The sequence below is a fragment of the Spinacia oleracea genome, chromosome 2, assembly GCF_020520425.1.
Source record: "Spinacia oleracea cultivar Varoflay chromosome 2, BTI_SOV_V1, whole genome shotgun sequence".
NCBI lineage: Eukaryota > Viridiplantae > Streptophyta > Magnoliopsida > Caryophyllales > Amaranthaceae > Spinacia > Spinacia oleracea.
The window spans coordinates 57,370,745-57,386,958 of NC_079488.1; the positions used below are offsets into that span (position 1 = coordinate 57,370,745).

Sequence of the window (16,214 nt, forward strand, 5' to 3'; positions counted from 1 at the left end):
GCATCGGAGGGGTAATTCTCGGATCACCCCCGAGGCTAGTTAACGGCTTCACTGTGCAGGATCCAGTCAGCAACCTCAGTCGGGAGTCAGTCATCCTTTTCCTGTTCCGAGTCCGCCGCCGGAACAATTGGCGCTAGAAGGAGGGGACCCCCACTTGTAAGCAGAACCCACAGCCAGGCAAAAAAAAAAAAAAAAAAAAAAAAAAAAAAAAAAAGAAAGAAATCAATCATAATCATCACCCTTGAAAATGGAGAGTACGCAGTCAGATTCGTACAAGAGAAGCAAAAAGCAGGCCTCGAAAGCAACCCCACAGAGTACGCAGACGACAAAAACAACAACCCCATTGAAACCCACGCTATTCTCGGCAGAACCAATAATAACACCCGTCAATGACCAACCCACCCCCCAGCTAGGGAGCCAGTCGGTCGTCAGCAAAACTACGACTGCAGCAACACCCTTGCATGTTCTGGGATACTCAGTCGAGGACGACGACTCAGAAGGAGAGCCCAAAAGCCCAGCCCAGGACGATACGCAAATGCCGTCTGAACTCGCCGGTCAGTTCTCGGAGGAACAGTTGGCTACAGCAAGAGCGGTGATGGCCGCGTTGTCGGCCTTGAAGCCAGCAAGAAAGGCAAACACAGAACCTGTACCCAGGACAGTCATACACCAGACTGCAGAAACACCAGTCGGCGAAAAACGGAAGAGATTGCCGATAAGAAACCTATTCGGAGAACAGATCCTAGTGCAACAAGAACAACACCCAAATACAAACCAGGCGATTGCTCTGCGCAGTCGGCCGGAACCCATGGTCATCGAAGAGACAAGAGAAGCACCCCAGAGATACGCGTCGCGCCGTTACACCATCCAACCTGCAAACTCCCCCCTGTGCGCGGACATTCTGGAGGAACCAATGGAGAAATTGAAGTTTCCACTCTGCAAGTACGACGGATCCACAGATCCGGAGGTCCACTGCAACACATTTGAGCAACATATGATGTTGTATACAGATTCCGACGCCATGTGGTGCAAGATATTTCCCTCAACGCTGCTGGGAGTGGCATCCGGCTGGTATAAGGGACTACCAAAGGGGTCGGTATATAATTACCGACAGTTAGAAACAGAGTTCATGCTACGGTTCATCAGCCGGCAGCAGAGAAAGAAAACGTCGGGAGAGCTGATGGCAGTCACCCAGAGAAGCGGAGAATCCTTAAGAGATTACCTCACCAGATTCAACAACGAGTCCACCAGCATACCAAACTTGCAGCAAGATATAGCTGTGGTGGCCCTGATGAGAGGAATGAACCACTGCGAGTTCAAAAAATACTTGGGAAGAAAATCCTTCACCGATTTGGGAAGCGCACTGATAAAGGCCCACGAATACATCAAAAGCGACGAGCTGATGACAATCCCAAATCACTATCAGTCGGCACAGACCAGAAATGCCGCACCAAGGCCGGTTCAGCCGGCGCAGCAGAATCAGAACAGGGGGTTCAGAAAGGATGAACAGAGGAAAGACCCAAGAGGGAGGGATTACCAGAAACAATCAACCAGCATATACCCCACATTCCATGAATACACTCCATTGAACGCCCCAAGAGCCGCAATTTACAATGTCAACAAGAACGAAAACTGGAAGAGGCCTCCACCAATGAGCGACAAACCCCGACCACAGTCGAAGTACTGCGCATTCCATGATGACTGTGGACACTATACGGAAAACTGCAGAGATTTGAAGGATAACATCGAGGATATGATCAGGAGAGGCTATCTGACACAATATAAAGCCCGACAGAACAACAACAACCAACAGAATAGCAATTGGCAAAGCAATAACACAAACAACAGATTACCATCCACCCAAACACCGCTCCGAATAGAGCAGAAAGCACCAGAAACCAGTCGGAATGGGGAGGCTAGAAACAGTGGCCAGAAGGGGCCGACAGTATGGGTCATATCTGGAGGACCGTGCCATGGAGGAACAATCAGTGGAGCCGGCAGAAGTCTGGGCGAACACCGCCACCTGGTAAACTACCACAGCACCATAAAATGGCCGGCAACCCAAGTCATGCCAAATATTTCATTCACCCAGACGACTGTCGCGGAATTATATACCCTCACGACGATCCACTGGTTTTGGGCCTCGAAATAGCAAACTTCCCAGTGAAACGAATACTGGTGGATGGAGGGAGTTCAGCGAACATTATCTTTTGGGAAGCCTTCGTTCAGCTGAAAATAGACGAGAAAGAACTCACACGAGTCAACTATCCTGTGATAGGATTCTCCGGAGCCACAGTCTTCCCGGAAGGTAGCATCAGGCTACCAGTGCAGATTGGAGAAGGTAGAGCCGCAAGGGACCTAATGGTAGACTTCTTAGTAATCAAAGTGCCTGCTGCATACAACGTAATAGTGGGCCGGCCATTCATCCACGATGCACAAGCAGTGGTATCAACATACCATCTAACTATGATATACATGTCTAACTTTGAGAAGGCTGAAAGAATCCGAGGCAGTCAAGATTCAGCAAGATCATGCTACTTGACGGCATTAAAAACACCAGGCCGACTGACCCCATCCAGGAATATAGCAAGAGAGGCAGCAACGAAAAGACCGGCAAAGGGTCAAGCCCCAAGATTGGGGGGCGAGTCATCTCTTTTGCCCAAGAAGGAGAAAAGGCAGAAAATGGAGTCACCCACAATCGAAAGCATCGAAAAGGGGACTTCTCTACCTAGGGTAGAGGCCGGAGGAAGGTCAGAAGAAGTCGAGCTGGTAGAAGGAGAAACTGGCAGAACAGTAAAATTAGGAACCGACATTGACCCCAGTTGCGGGTAAACATGATCGGTCTGTTGAGAGAACATGCGGATGTGTTCGCATTTTCCGCAGACGAAATGCCCGGTATAAGCTCGGAGGTAATCGAGCACCGACTGAATGTCGACAGAGCAGTCAGGCCGGTAAAGCAAAAGAAAAGAAACTTCTCAACAGAAAAAAATCAAGCAATACAGGAAGAGGTAGAAAAGTTGTTGGCAGCAGGATTTATTGAACCATGCGACTACCCAGAGTGGTTGGCCAACGTCGTAATGGTTAAGAAGTCAAACAGCTCGTGGAGAATGTGCGTAGATTTCACAAACCTTAATAGAGCATGCCCAAAAGACTGCTACCCACTGCCAAGAATCGACAGGCTAGTCGACTCCACATCTGGCCACGCGCTGCTCAGCTTCCTTGACGCATTCTCCGGGTACCACCAAGTCAGCCTCGCAAAGGCCGACAGGAAAAAAGCAGCATTCATCACTGAGGGGGGAGTATTCTGTTACAAGGCTATGCCGTTTGGGTTAAAGAACGCTGGGCAACGTACCAAAAACTGGTCGACAGAGTGTTCGCAAACCAAAAAGGCCGCAACATTGAAGTATACGTCGACGACTCCATAGTGAAAAGCAAATTGGAGACCGATCATTTAGATGACCTCAGGGAAACGTTTGAAACTCTGCGCCGTTACCAAATGAAACTAAACCCCAAGAAATGTGTGTTCGGAGTGAAATCGGGGAAATTCTTGGGTTTCCTTGTCAGCGAGAGAGGCATAGACGCAAACCCAGATAAGGTAGAAGCGATACTCAGTCTGCCTCAACCAAAAAGCATCAAAGATGTACAAAGGCTGACAGGAAGAATGGCGGCTCTGACAAGATTTGTTAGCAAATCAGCCGACAGGTCGATTCCATTTTTTAACACTCTTAAGCAGAACGGAAAATTCCGGTGGGGGGAAACCGAGGAAAGGGCCTTCGAGAAGGTAAAAGAACATCTTCGTGCTTTACCGACGATAGCCAGGCCGGAAGAGGGCGACAAGCTACAATTATATGTGTCCGCTTCAGCCCAAACCGTTGCTGCCGTACTAATCAGTGAAAAAGACAAAGTCCAGCAGCCGATATACTTTGTCAGCCACATTTTGAATCCGGCAGAAGCAAGATACTCGCTGATAGAGAAAGTGGCCTATGCAGTCCTGATAGCCGCCAGAAAGCTCAGACCATATTTTGACGCACATACCATACAAATTCTGACGAACTTTCCACTGGAGAAGGCTTTGCAAAAAATGGATACAGCCGGCAGGCTGTTGCGATGGGCAATAGAGCTGTCGGAGTACGATCTTGAGTTTCACCCGCGCAATGCAATAAAAGCACAAGCTTTGGCTGACTTCGTAGTTGAAGCATCCTATCAAGAAGAGGAAACCAAAGCAGAATCCTGGAAAGTATCAGTAGACGGTTCAGCCGCTCAGTCGGGAGCGGGAGCCGGCGTTGTCATGATCTCTCCGACAGGAGATAAGTTCGAATACGCAATCAGATTCACTTTCGCAGCTTCGAACAACGAAGCAGAATATGAAGCAGCCATTGCAGGGGTACAACTATGCTTGTTGGCAGATGCCAAGAGGATAGTAATGACAACGGATTCTCAGTTGGTGGCAAATCAGTTTTCGGGAGAGTATGAAACAAAAGAGCCGTCAATGCGGCGGTATCAAGAAAAACTGAAGACGCTGACAGCGAAATTAGAAGCTTTTGACATCGAATTGGTCCCCAGAGCGTTGAACACTGCCGCAGACAGCCTTGCAAAACTGGCCAGTTCGAAAACAATCGAGCTCAGTCGATCAGTAATGATAGAAATCATGCACAGAAGGAGTACGGAGGAAAAAGGAAAGGAAATAATGGTCATCACGGCAAACAAAGAGTGGTACGACGATATCTGGGCGTACAAGACGACTGGAGTTCTCCCGGCCGATATCAGGGAGGCAAAGAAAATCAAAAAAGACATCTGCATCTTGGGCCTTAGCAGACATCTGCGTCTGACGGCATGATCCTTAGCAGCTTTCTCAGCATCTTGGGCCGCCTGCAGCGCCGCATCCAGCTTGATCTGCAGCTCAGCCGTCTTCTGCTCTTCGGCCGTCAACTTGGCTGGAAGAAGCTCTAGTTCAGCCTTCCTATTGCCTGCGGCAATAACATCCAGCTCAAGTCTCGCAATCTCCTTCCGGCAGTCACCTTCAGTCCTGACCGATTCAGCAAGGTCCGTCTGAAGCTTCTCTTTCTCAGCTTGCGATCGTTTTAAACGACGCTGATAGCTCCGATAGCACTCCACAAGCTCGGTAGCAGATTGCGTCACCTGAGGAAAGTAAAATCGCTCAGAGCCGAAAATAAAAGCAAGTATAAAAAACAAGCAAGTCAAAGAGGGAAGTAAAATACCGAGTACAGGTCATGCATCAACTGTGCAGCCGGCGTCTCAATCTCCTGGGGCATACCGTCGGCGGGTGTAACAACTTGGCGCAGAGACCGGTAGCCCAGTGTACCTCCGTCTTTAGGACGGTCAAAAAGGATAGACTCACCCCTCAGAACATCATTCTGCGGCTGCCAGTGCTCTTCAGCATGACCGGGAGCAGCGGCTAGACCGGCAAGAATATCCGGAGATAGCACAACAGTTTTGTCCTCGATGAACCCCCCAGAACGAACTATAACCCCATACTTAGAGGCCGAGCTGGCAGACCGGTTCATGGAAGGGCTATGCCTCGACACAGGCACAGGATGGATCGGATCGCTAATCAAATCGCTCAACACCTGCTTCCGGTTCAATTTGGACAAAAGGTCAGCATCCAAAATCTCAACCGACTGAGCAGGCTGTTCAGCAATCTTCTTTCCAGCGCCAGATGTCTGCAAGGGCTTGTCGACGCTGGCGTAGACGTCTTTCACCTTCTCCTGCGCTGTCTTCGCAGCGTCATTTTTTGACCGTTTGGGAGAACTGGCCTTCGCCTGGCTGGAAGACCTCTTCCGAGTAGCATGTCCCCCCCGACCGGTAGGAAGAGAAGCAAACCTGCCAGTAGTCATTTCGTCTTGGGCTGAGGATGTAGCCTGGTCAGCTGCCGGAACCTTTGTTCGAACAACGCGAGGAACAACACCTCGGTCCACAACGGCAGAAGGAGTCACAAAGCTGGCTGACCGACCACGACAAGCTTTCGCGCAGAAAGTAGAAACAGTGTAATATTTCTCAGCAGGACCCGCCGGACACTGTTCAGCAACCCTCCAATTCTTGTCAAGGCCGAGTGAAGCCTTGTTTAAAAGATGGTGCCCTAAGAAAAATAATATAAATAAATAAATAAATGAACGAGGAAGTCAGAAATTTTTTTTAACAAACGCAACACGACACAACAGAGATCCAAGAAATATAAACAAATACAGCAGATAACGAGTGCAGGCAAACAACTGCATTTACCAAGGGGATGTGTAGGTGCAAGACCGACTGCGCCCAAAGCGGCAGGACTAAGAATATAACCGGCAGGAGGAAGCCAAAAAGCCGGCAAGGTTTTAGGCTTAGACAGCCCAACGTCAACATAGTCAACCAGCAGCCTGTCGTACGCACGTTGCTCTCGGGGCCCAAGGTCGGCTTGGTCAAATTGTTCCATCCTAGGTTTAGGCTGGTAGAATGTACGCCGAAGGGGGTAATCCTCGGGAACAGCCATGAAATAGAAGTGGTCCTTCCAGTCCTTGCAGCTGGAGAGCCGGGGGCTCACAGTCTGACGCTGACTCTTGGTAAAGATCGTCCACCAGCCGGTATCTTTCCCATCACGCTTCAGCCAGTGCAGTTTTTTGAAAAGGTTGAGGGTCAAGGGCCACTGTTTGAATGAAAATAACCAAGTGTACGCAACCAGATTGCGAATAACTATGGGCGATAATTGAACGAGGCCGACATTCCAGGCCCGCAGAACCTTCTCAATGAACGGGTGCAAGGGAAAGCGCAACCCATAGTCGAACATCTTCGTGTATACAACAACATGACCTACGGGACAGTCGGCCACCGTTTGCTCTTCTTTCGGCACAGTCAACTTGTAGCCCTCAGGTAAACCCAAAAAGCGACCACCAACCTCAGAATGCCGGTTGGCAACGGCCTCTTTTACAAAGTCACTATCTATCTCAGTGGTGAGGGCAGCAGAATCATTAGGGGGAGGGGCCGGAACCAAGAACGCGGCAGCCTCACCTTCGAAATTCACATCGGCGTCCAAGGCCTCTTCTTCAAACACTTGCTGCAAAATCGCAGCATCCTCCTCATCTTCATTAGAGTCGGCAATGGGCGGCGCCCTTAGCCCGGGAGACCCAGACTCAGAAGACTCCAGTATGGAGTCGCCAGGGGTGGAAGGAACATCACCACTAACGGCGGCATCAACCTCACCCCCATCATGGACGGCAGGATCCTTCCCGGCCCGTCGATTACTTGTAGACGGTTCGGCGTCTGACGGCATGACCCTAGAAACATATATATTGCCGATGTTAGTACCGTACTCCCCAAGACCAGAGCCGCCAGGCTGAGTAAATTCCCGATAATCCCGCAAATGGTACCTAACCGAAATCGGATCTACGTCTAATATCGGCTCCCCAGCCGGCACGTTATGCTCATTCGGCCTAAGCTCTCTCTCCATTCGTGCCCGCAGGCCATGTAGCTGTTGTGAGCGAGTAAACTGAGCCGCAGTCATGGGTATAAAAGGGCCGGTAACAGGATTCCCACCCATAAACTCCGCAAAAGGAGGTGGCGTGTTCGATTTTACCCCCCACCCAGCATTCTTAGCATTACTACCGGCCGTATTCCCGTCCATATTTAGTTCTATACCAGAATCGCTACTTGTGTCTGACAGATCTATCACGTTACTAACCCCAACCCTACCAGTCATGTTTTGGCTACCCCCACTCAAAACGCATGCAAGCAAAGAACATAAACACCCGACAAAAAGAGAAAGTAAGACCAGAAACCGTACCTAATTCTGGAAATTCACTCTCAAACAGCTGCAAAGTCCCTCAAACAACCCAACTGAAAGAACAACACGAGAAAATCAGACAGCCAAACCTTAACAAAACAGCAGACAACCTAAAAAAACCAGACTAAGTTCAAAACTTACCAAGAGAGACAACCAAACCCCAACGGAAAAGTACGGCAGGAAGAAACGGACAAAAATTAAGAGGAAAAACAAGAGAGAGAAAGAGAGCAAATTGGCAGCGCGAAAATTGGCAAAGGAAAATAAGAAAGAGCGGAAATGAAGAAAAAAAAGAAGAAACGGTTATTTAAAAGAACGAAAGGAAGTTGAAACGACAAGAAGCAGATCTGGGCGGTTGAAAATATCACAACTCCCCACACTTGCCGGATGGCCGACACGTGTCCAAAACACTTTTCAAAATCTCCCGCCACGCGCATAAAGAAAAATGAACCGTCACCACGTGTCAGTCAAGGGGGCTAGTCAGCCTAAAAAGTCAAGGGGGCTAGTCAGCCTAAAAAGTCAAGGGGGCTAGTCAGCCTAAAAAGTCAAGGGGGCTAGTCAGCCTAATAAAGTCAAGGGGGCTAGTCAGCCTAATAAAGTCAAGGGGGCTAGTCAGCCTAGAAACTCAAGGGGACTAGTCATTCAAAGAAATCAAGGATAACAGTCAGCCAAGAGAATCAAACACAAACATGGGCAGCCGGCATACAAAAAACCTTCCACTTAAAGCAATCAATCCTTGTCCTAATGGGGGCTAGTCGTGACATCAGAACAAGTATTGAGCTAAAAACCGCACTGTAAAACAACCATCTACAGAACAATCACACCCGTGGGGTGTTGATCGTCCCCGAGGGGGCTAGTTGTATAGGGGGCTTACCCCCAGCTTTCGCTTTTTTCTTTTTATCAGAGCAACTACAGACCGTAAAAACCAGCTGTAGTCACTCTGAGGGGGCTAGTTGTACGGGTAGCCCTACCGGTATGCCGGTAGGACAACCCATAACAGCTGTAACATAGACATATACTCACAAGAAGCACCAAAGGTGCAGTCGGCATCCAGGGTTTACAAACCCAGTCGGCAGTTCTCTGACATCATCTGCCTATCAGAGCCGAAAGGGAGGATCCGGAACCAACGGGTAATAACCCGGGTCCTCCGTACAAATAACCCGTCTATATATACGGACCCCCATCAATGCCAAAGGTAGGCAATTCCAATCCAATCATTCTTATGAGCATTTATTACAGAGCTATCAGCATAATCTGACTTAAGCATCGGAGGGGTAATTCTCGGATCACCCCCGAGGCTAGTTAACGGCTTCACTGTGCAGGATCCAGTCAGCAACCTCAGTCGGGAGTCAGTCATCCTTTTCCTGTTCCGAGTCCGCCGCCGGAACAACTAGTATTGAATAACTGTATTCGTATATGTTTTTCATACTTGGTGCTGACTGCTGACTGCTGACTGCTGACTGCTGACTGCTGAGTAGAGAATAGTCAACTTTCCATCTATCTCTTCTTATTCCAGAACTTAAACGTCCATGTTTCTTCACATATACTTTCAGTCTCTCTTTACATATATTGCACTTCACATATACTTATCAAATGTCAGAAAACACTACTACTAAACTGTTTCCTATTTTGCAATTTTAGTGTACCATGCAGTTGATGAGACAGAAAAATCTGGTGCTTTCAACAGATCTCCTTCAACATTCCGTAATTTTATTTCAAGAGATCAAGGGTCTACATTTTTGCCCGAGTCTGGAAGATACCATCTATATATATCTTATGCTTGTCCTTGGGCGTCTAGATGTCTTTCTTTCGTCAAGATTAAAGGCCTTGATAAAGCAATAAGTTTCACGGTAACATCACATGCATGGACATCTATATATTGTTCTATTCTTAGTATAATTAACACATGGATCGATCATTTCCTTGCACTTGCAGTCGGTCAAACCCAAATGGGAAAGAACAAAGGAAGGTGATGCACATACTGATACGGAAGAATCTGGTGCTGACCCTGATCCATTGAATGGAGTAAAAACTATCAGAGACCTTTACGAACTTGCTAGTACTAATTACTCTGGAAAATTTACCGTGCCTGTATGTATCACTGATTCATACTGTGATAATGTTATGATGGGTTTTCTTTACCCTGTGGTTTGATCTACAAATTGGTTTGTTATTCTACAGGTTATGTGGGACAAGAAACTTAAGACAATTGTGAGCAATGAAAGCTCTGAGATTATACGCATGTTAAACTCTGAGTTCAATGATATAGCAGAGAATGGGGATTTAGACCTTTATCCTCATCACTTAGAAACTGAAATTGATCAAGTTAACGAATGGATATATGATAGAATCAACAATGGTGTTTACAGATGTGGGTTTTCCACAAAGCAAGAACCGTATGATCAGGTCAATACTTGTTTGAATTTGAATTTATATATGTTTTGGTTGTTCTGTTGTTGCAAGTACCTTGTGTCCTGCAGAGTTCTGATGATGCCTGTTTATGATTAGGCTGTTGACAAACTGTATGAAGCACTGGACAAATGCGAAGAGATACTTGCTAAACAACGATATTTATGTGGTAGTTCAGTGACTGAAGCAGATATACGTTTATTTGTAACCCTAATTCGGTTTGATGAGGTAAAATGACTGCTTAGTAAGTGCTAGTACATCTTACTGTTGAGAAAATTCAGTTGTCCAAAACCATGTTTCAGAAGTCATGAATAATCGGCATTGTTTAAGTTTACAAATTCATGTTTTTGTTTTAATTTGGTTAGTTGACAGTGTCACTTGACAGGTGTATGCTGTTCACTTCAAATGTAACAAGAAAGTGGTGCGCGAGTACCCAAACTTGTTGAATTACACAAAAGAGATGTTCCAAATTCCAGGTATGAGCAGCACAGTGAACATGAATGACATCAAGAAGCATTATTATGGAAGCCACCCTTCCATAAATCCTTATGGGATTATTCCTCAAGGTCCAAATATCGACTACTCTTCTCCCCATGATAGAGAAAGGTTTTCCTCTTAGAGATTATTCCTTTGCTTTGTGTTTGGTTACGGTCAAGAGGTAATTGTTGCTGTAACTGTTTGTTTGAATAAGAAGCATGTTCCTGTCTGAAGCATGCATCTTAGATAGTTTAGCAGGTTCTGAACTTAGAAGCTAAAAGCTTGTATCCTCTACAGGATGAATGAATGAGTAAGAAACATTCCTTACAAGATGCAAAAATAACAAATGAATGAAAAAGTAATGGGGGTGCACTAAGATTATTGGTGCTCTGATTTAGTGATGGAACATATTGCACCTCCAAATTAAAATCTTTTTCTTTTGAGTTTTGAACCAACTCCTATGTGCTACTTCACTGTCCCCTCTTGGCTTCTTTACAACATTCAGTCTTGAACAAAACATGGCACGATATAATACATGCATTATAGTAGCAAACTGATCAAGATAGCATGTTAATGGAGACATTATAGATTTATCGTAGCAAACTTATCAATTATTACAATACTAATTAACAAAGAGGCAAGAACCTTGATGGTGACATGAATTGCAAAATTAATGGTGACATGATATAAGGAATCTGATCACAAACTGGTTATTTCCATTTCCATTTCCATTTCCATGAAAAGATAACAGCCACGAAGCATGTATCATGCACCCATCTATTATGCACCAGTGTGAAACTAGTTGTAAGCGCACCCTTCAAGGCCCTCACATTTCTCTGTTCATATGTTTACCATATGAATGTGAATCTTTTTATGTAAGATTGCACCTTATTCTCGGATTCATGTAAGAAATCTTATAAAAACCACAAGCAGATCTAGTAATTACGGAAGAATCCAACAAACAAAAAAGGATAACTGGCAAAATTCAAAACTCGTTCAGTACCTTTAAATCTCACACACAGTAGCATTACTTGACATCCTCCCTCCCTCCCTCCCTATATGATTGCCTGTATTTTTCCTCAGGTGTCCATTTAAGTTTGCCACATACCTTAAATATTAACTTTTCCAATTGTTCATGCTTTATTTCTCTCCTCTCCTCGTGCACATAAAATATTATACCCAAAGACCCAATTCCCCATTGTTTATTATTTCCCTCTCTTTCTCGTGGTACTCACATATACTCACCTTATTGTCCCTCATAATACATTATTCATCCGCTATCAAATATTTACAATAAAGTATTAACGCATTCACCTCTTGCATCGCAGAAGAATTTTGCTTTGAAAAGAAAAGTACACAAGTATGTTAATGTTAGTCACACGCATACTCAACCCATATTTTTTCAGGAGTCAAGTGGGGTAAATATAAAAAAACATGTGGCTGTAAAATTACCAAAAATAGAATTATATACTTCCTTCGATTTTTAATACTCGCAACGTTTGTGATTTCTACCCTATTCACATATTATACTTTGATCATTGTTGGTGATTTATACATAAGATAAAACATAATCATTTGAGATCTTGTTAAATTCATCTTCATGTTTATTTTTAAAATATTAACTTTTTTATAATTTTTGCTTAAAGAGGATTAAAGATATTAGTGATCAAAGTTGTGCATTGACATGCGTAAAAGTAACAAACGTTGCGAGTAAAAATGAACGAATGAAGTATGATTTAAGCATGATCCCAAGAAAGTAAAAAATATTAACTTTGTTCCATAATCCATGCAACATTTCTTTTTGCATCTATTACAACATGTTTCTTTAGACATTAATATTTCTTGTTGTTAAGTAAATATTAGAAAAAGTTGATATTTGAAATCGTCACATTGAAACGAATTGAACAACATTTCACTTGAATATATTTTTTCTTACATAATGGTAGAAAAAATTATCAAAGTTAATTAATAAATAATGTCTAAATGAAAAATAATGCATGTATTGCAAAAGCAAGGTAGCAATTAACAATGGGTGATGATAAAGGTCGCAAGTTGCGATAACATTTAATTGTCGCAATCTTATGTGTCGCAGTTTAAGTGATACATATAGGCGCCACGTAGGCTATGCGTCATCCGAATATTTTTCTACCAATGCAATATTTTTACTATGAAAATATGTAAATAAGGTAGTCGATATAAAAAAGGAAATAAATTAGAATATTAAGATTTTCCCAACTTTTTTGTACATATATAATTGGTTATATATAAGTAAAATATTTCAGTTTCCAATTTAAATCATGACACGTAAACATGCCATGTCATCATTATGACACATCTTAAAAGTCGCATGTTGCGACCTTTATCATTTTCGATTAACAATTGGGGAGTGGGATGTAAAAGTTAACAAAAATGGAATTGTAGCTCTTACCAGTAAGGCCGGAAGTATAACTCTGTAACTTTTTCCTAAAATGGAAATAATATCCCGAAATAGAAGACGATTTGCAAAAGAAAAAAAATTGTAAGAAAAAGAATGTATCGAAGATAGAAAATGCAGATGGTCTTTATTATAAAGAAGAAAAAAATGAAGTGTTTAAAATGTAAACCAGGGTAAAGAAAAACCTCCATAGCAGGTGTTATTGGGGATAGGGAAACGTGAAATTTGAAAGATGAAAAGAGAAGAGAAGAGAGAGAGAGTCACCGGCGACTGGCCTTAGTTTTGCTATCTGAAGCAACTTCAAAAGGTTGTCACTATCTGCGTTTGTTTCCTTACAACTGCTGTCTTTTCGCCTTTCAGCTCTTGAAACCTCCTCGGACTCACTTACGATATCAAACGTCCATCTTATATTTATATACCGGACTACCCTTCTTTCTCTACCGTCATAGTAACGGATCACTTATTATTTGTACATACCCCTCCCTATTTTATTAGGATCACATGTTGATTGACACGCGTACTAAGGAAAGAGTGTTAATTCGAATAAAAATGATAAAATAAAAGTGGACGACAAAATAATAAACAAATGGAAAGGTGATGGAAAACTTATTTTAATTACACAAATTCTTATTTACAAGGGTTGTACAATAAATATTGTACACCGGAATAAAAGTTAACTCAAAATGCTTAAAAGTTAAGCTTATATATGTAAAAGTTATCTATATTTTAGTGAATTTTTTTTTAATTTTAATAAAACTTATTTCTTCAAAATCACTAATAATGTATAAAATTAATCATTTAACCCTTTAAAATGTTTATCTATCAACTTTCTTTTTACTAATATAAAAGTTAATCAAAACTAGGTTAAAGTTACAGAAAAATGAGTAAAGTTATCTTGGTGTACAATAAACTTATTGTACACCTTGTGCGCGCAAGACCTTTTGTTTTAATTAAAGCAGGGAAAGAGTTTATTGTGGTGGTGGTCCCTAGAGGAAATTAGATATGTTAAATAATTAGAAGGTAGGATAGAAAAGTTACAAAAAAAAAATGAAAGTGTGGCTCCTAAAAGTACGACCGAAAATGATAAGTGTGACTCCTACCAAAAAATATACGGAGGGAGAATTTTAGGGGAGTTTATTGTAGGGGTGGTAAAAAGGTTATTTGAAAATGGAAGTGATCCTAATAAAATACGAACAAAAAATAATAAGTGTGACTCCTAAAAAAATACGAAGGGAGTAAGATGTTTTTGTGTATTTGTAGGGTGTTAATAAGAGCATGAGTAGTGGTAAGTCACTATACCCTACTTACTCACAATCATACATGATCTTATCTCTCTTCCACATCATCATCCACATCATTTTCCACTATCTTGAGTCACTATTATGAGTCACCTCATTTATTTTTCTACAATGGTGAGGTTGCCCACCACTCTCTCTCCTAATTTTATCAATACCCCACCATTTATTCTCTCTCTTATGTATTACTAATTATTTTTAGTTATTGAGCTTACATAATTAATTAATAAAACTAATGACATCGTTAATTATTATTTTTTAATTAAAGCATTTTATTATGTAAGCTATTTAATTTATTTATTTTGAATTCGAAATGAAAATTAAAATAACATAAAATTTAGATCACATAATTTATAAAACAACGAAATGCATAAACATTTAAAATACAATCTACATTAACAACGACTTTGGTCTTCTTAATCTTTTCATTCGTTGCCGAAACGAGCCCATATATGCTCAACCAAGTCATTTTTAGTTCTGTTCGCCATTTCTGTTCGCCATGAGGTTGATCATTGATAAATTCCGATGCATCGTAATGCAAATATCCATCTCGCTCATCTTCGACAATCATATTGTGCATGATAAAATTTCAGTCGACCAAGCTAGACCTGGTTGACGTATTATTGCAAATCGAGCTTGTAACACTCCAAAGGCACGTTCAACGTCCTTTCTGTAACTCTCTTGCTTCTTGGTAAATAATTTGTGCTTACCGGTTTGTGGATGTTTGATTGCTGGGATAAATGTTGCCCATTTTGGATAGATACCGTCGGTAAGATAACATCCCATATTGTATGTATTTCCGTTGACATTGAAGCTAACATCTGGAGCTCTACCCTCACAAATATCAGAGAACACCGGCGACCGCTGGAAGACATTTATATCATTACAAGAACCTGGTGTACCAAAGAAAGCATGCCATATCCACAAGTCTTGTGAAGCAATAGCCTCTAAAATTATACTCGTTGTTTTACTTCTCCCTTGATACATTCCTTTCCATGCATGTGGATAATTTTTCCACTCCCAGTGCATGCAATCAATGCTTCCCATCATGCCAGGAAATCCACGAATATGACTTTTCCGGAGGAGTCGCTCAATATCCGTAGTATTCGCCCTCCTCAAGTACTCCGGTCCAAATTCAGAGACGACCCCTTCAACAAAGTGAGAGAGACATTCCCTTGCAGTACTTGACGCGAGTTTAACATATTCGTCAACTGCATCGGCTGATGTACCGTATGCTAACATTCGAATTGCTGCAGTGCATTTTTGGAGGGAGGATGCACCTAGTCTTCCGGTGGCATCTGGCCTTTGTTGAAAGTAAACATTACTTTCTCTTAGCTGGTTCACAATGCGTGTGAACACATTTTTACGCATGCGAAATCGTCGGCGAAATATATCGTCTGTGTACAATGGTCGGGGACTAAAGTAGTCGTTATATAACCATATATCAGCATCTTCTCGATCTCTTGGTACATACCACCTTTGGTACGTAGGTTCAGGAGTGAAGGGGACGTGGTAAGTAGATGTTATCCCCCGTAAATTTATAAATTTTATTAATATATTTTAACGTATATTATTTATATTTAAATAGAATTTATGAATTTTAAGTAATAAATATATAATTAACGTATATTTATTTTATTTTAAGTACGTTCTAAATATTTAACGATTTTTGAATTTTATTATATATTTAATGTATATTTAATTTTATTTAAATATATTCTAAATATTTTAACGGTTTGTGCAATCAAGAATAATTTTAGAATTTTATGTTGAAAAGAATTTGAATTAGGAAAACTCGTTGAATTCGGAAAAACAATCCTATTCGATTTTG

General features: G+C 42.5%; 1 protein-coding gene across 1 annotated transcript; it reads right to left on the bottom strand.

Moving 5' to 3' along the window:
* Positions 1 to 14,950: 14,950 nt before the first annotated feature.
* On the bottom strand, positions 14,951 to 15,754 carry LOC110775500 (uncharacterized). The gene has a single exon (XM_021980098.1). It carries the CDS (start codon positions 15,752 to 15,754, stop codon positions 14,951 to 14,953), a length of 804 nt encoding a protein of 267 aa, XP_021835790.1.
* Between the last annotated feature and the right edge of the window lie 460 nt (positions 15,755 to 16,214).

Excerpts from the sequence above, each read along its gene's own strand:
- LOC110775500 (XM_021980098.1), bottom strand. The coding sequence starts at position 15,754 with ATGCGTAAAAATGTGTTCACACGCATTGTGAACCAGCTAAGAGAAAGT.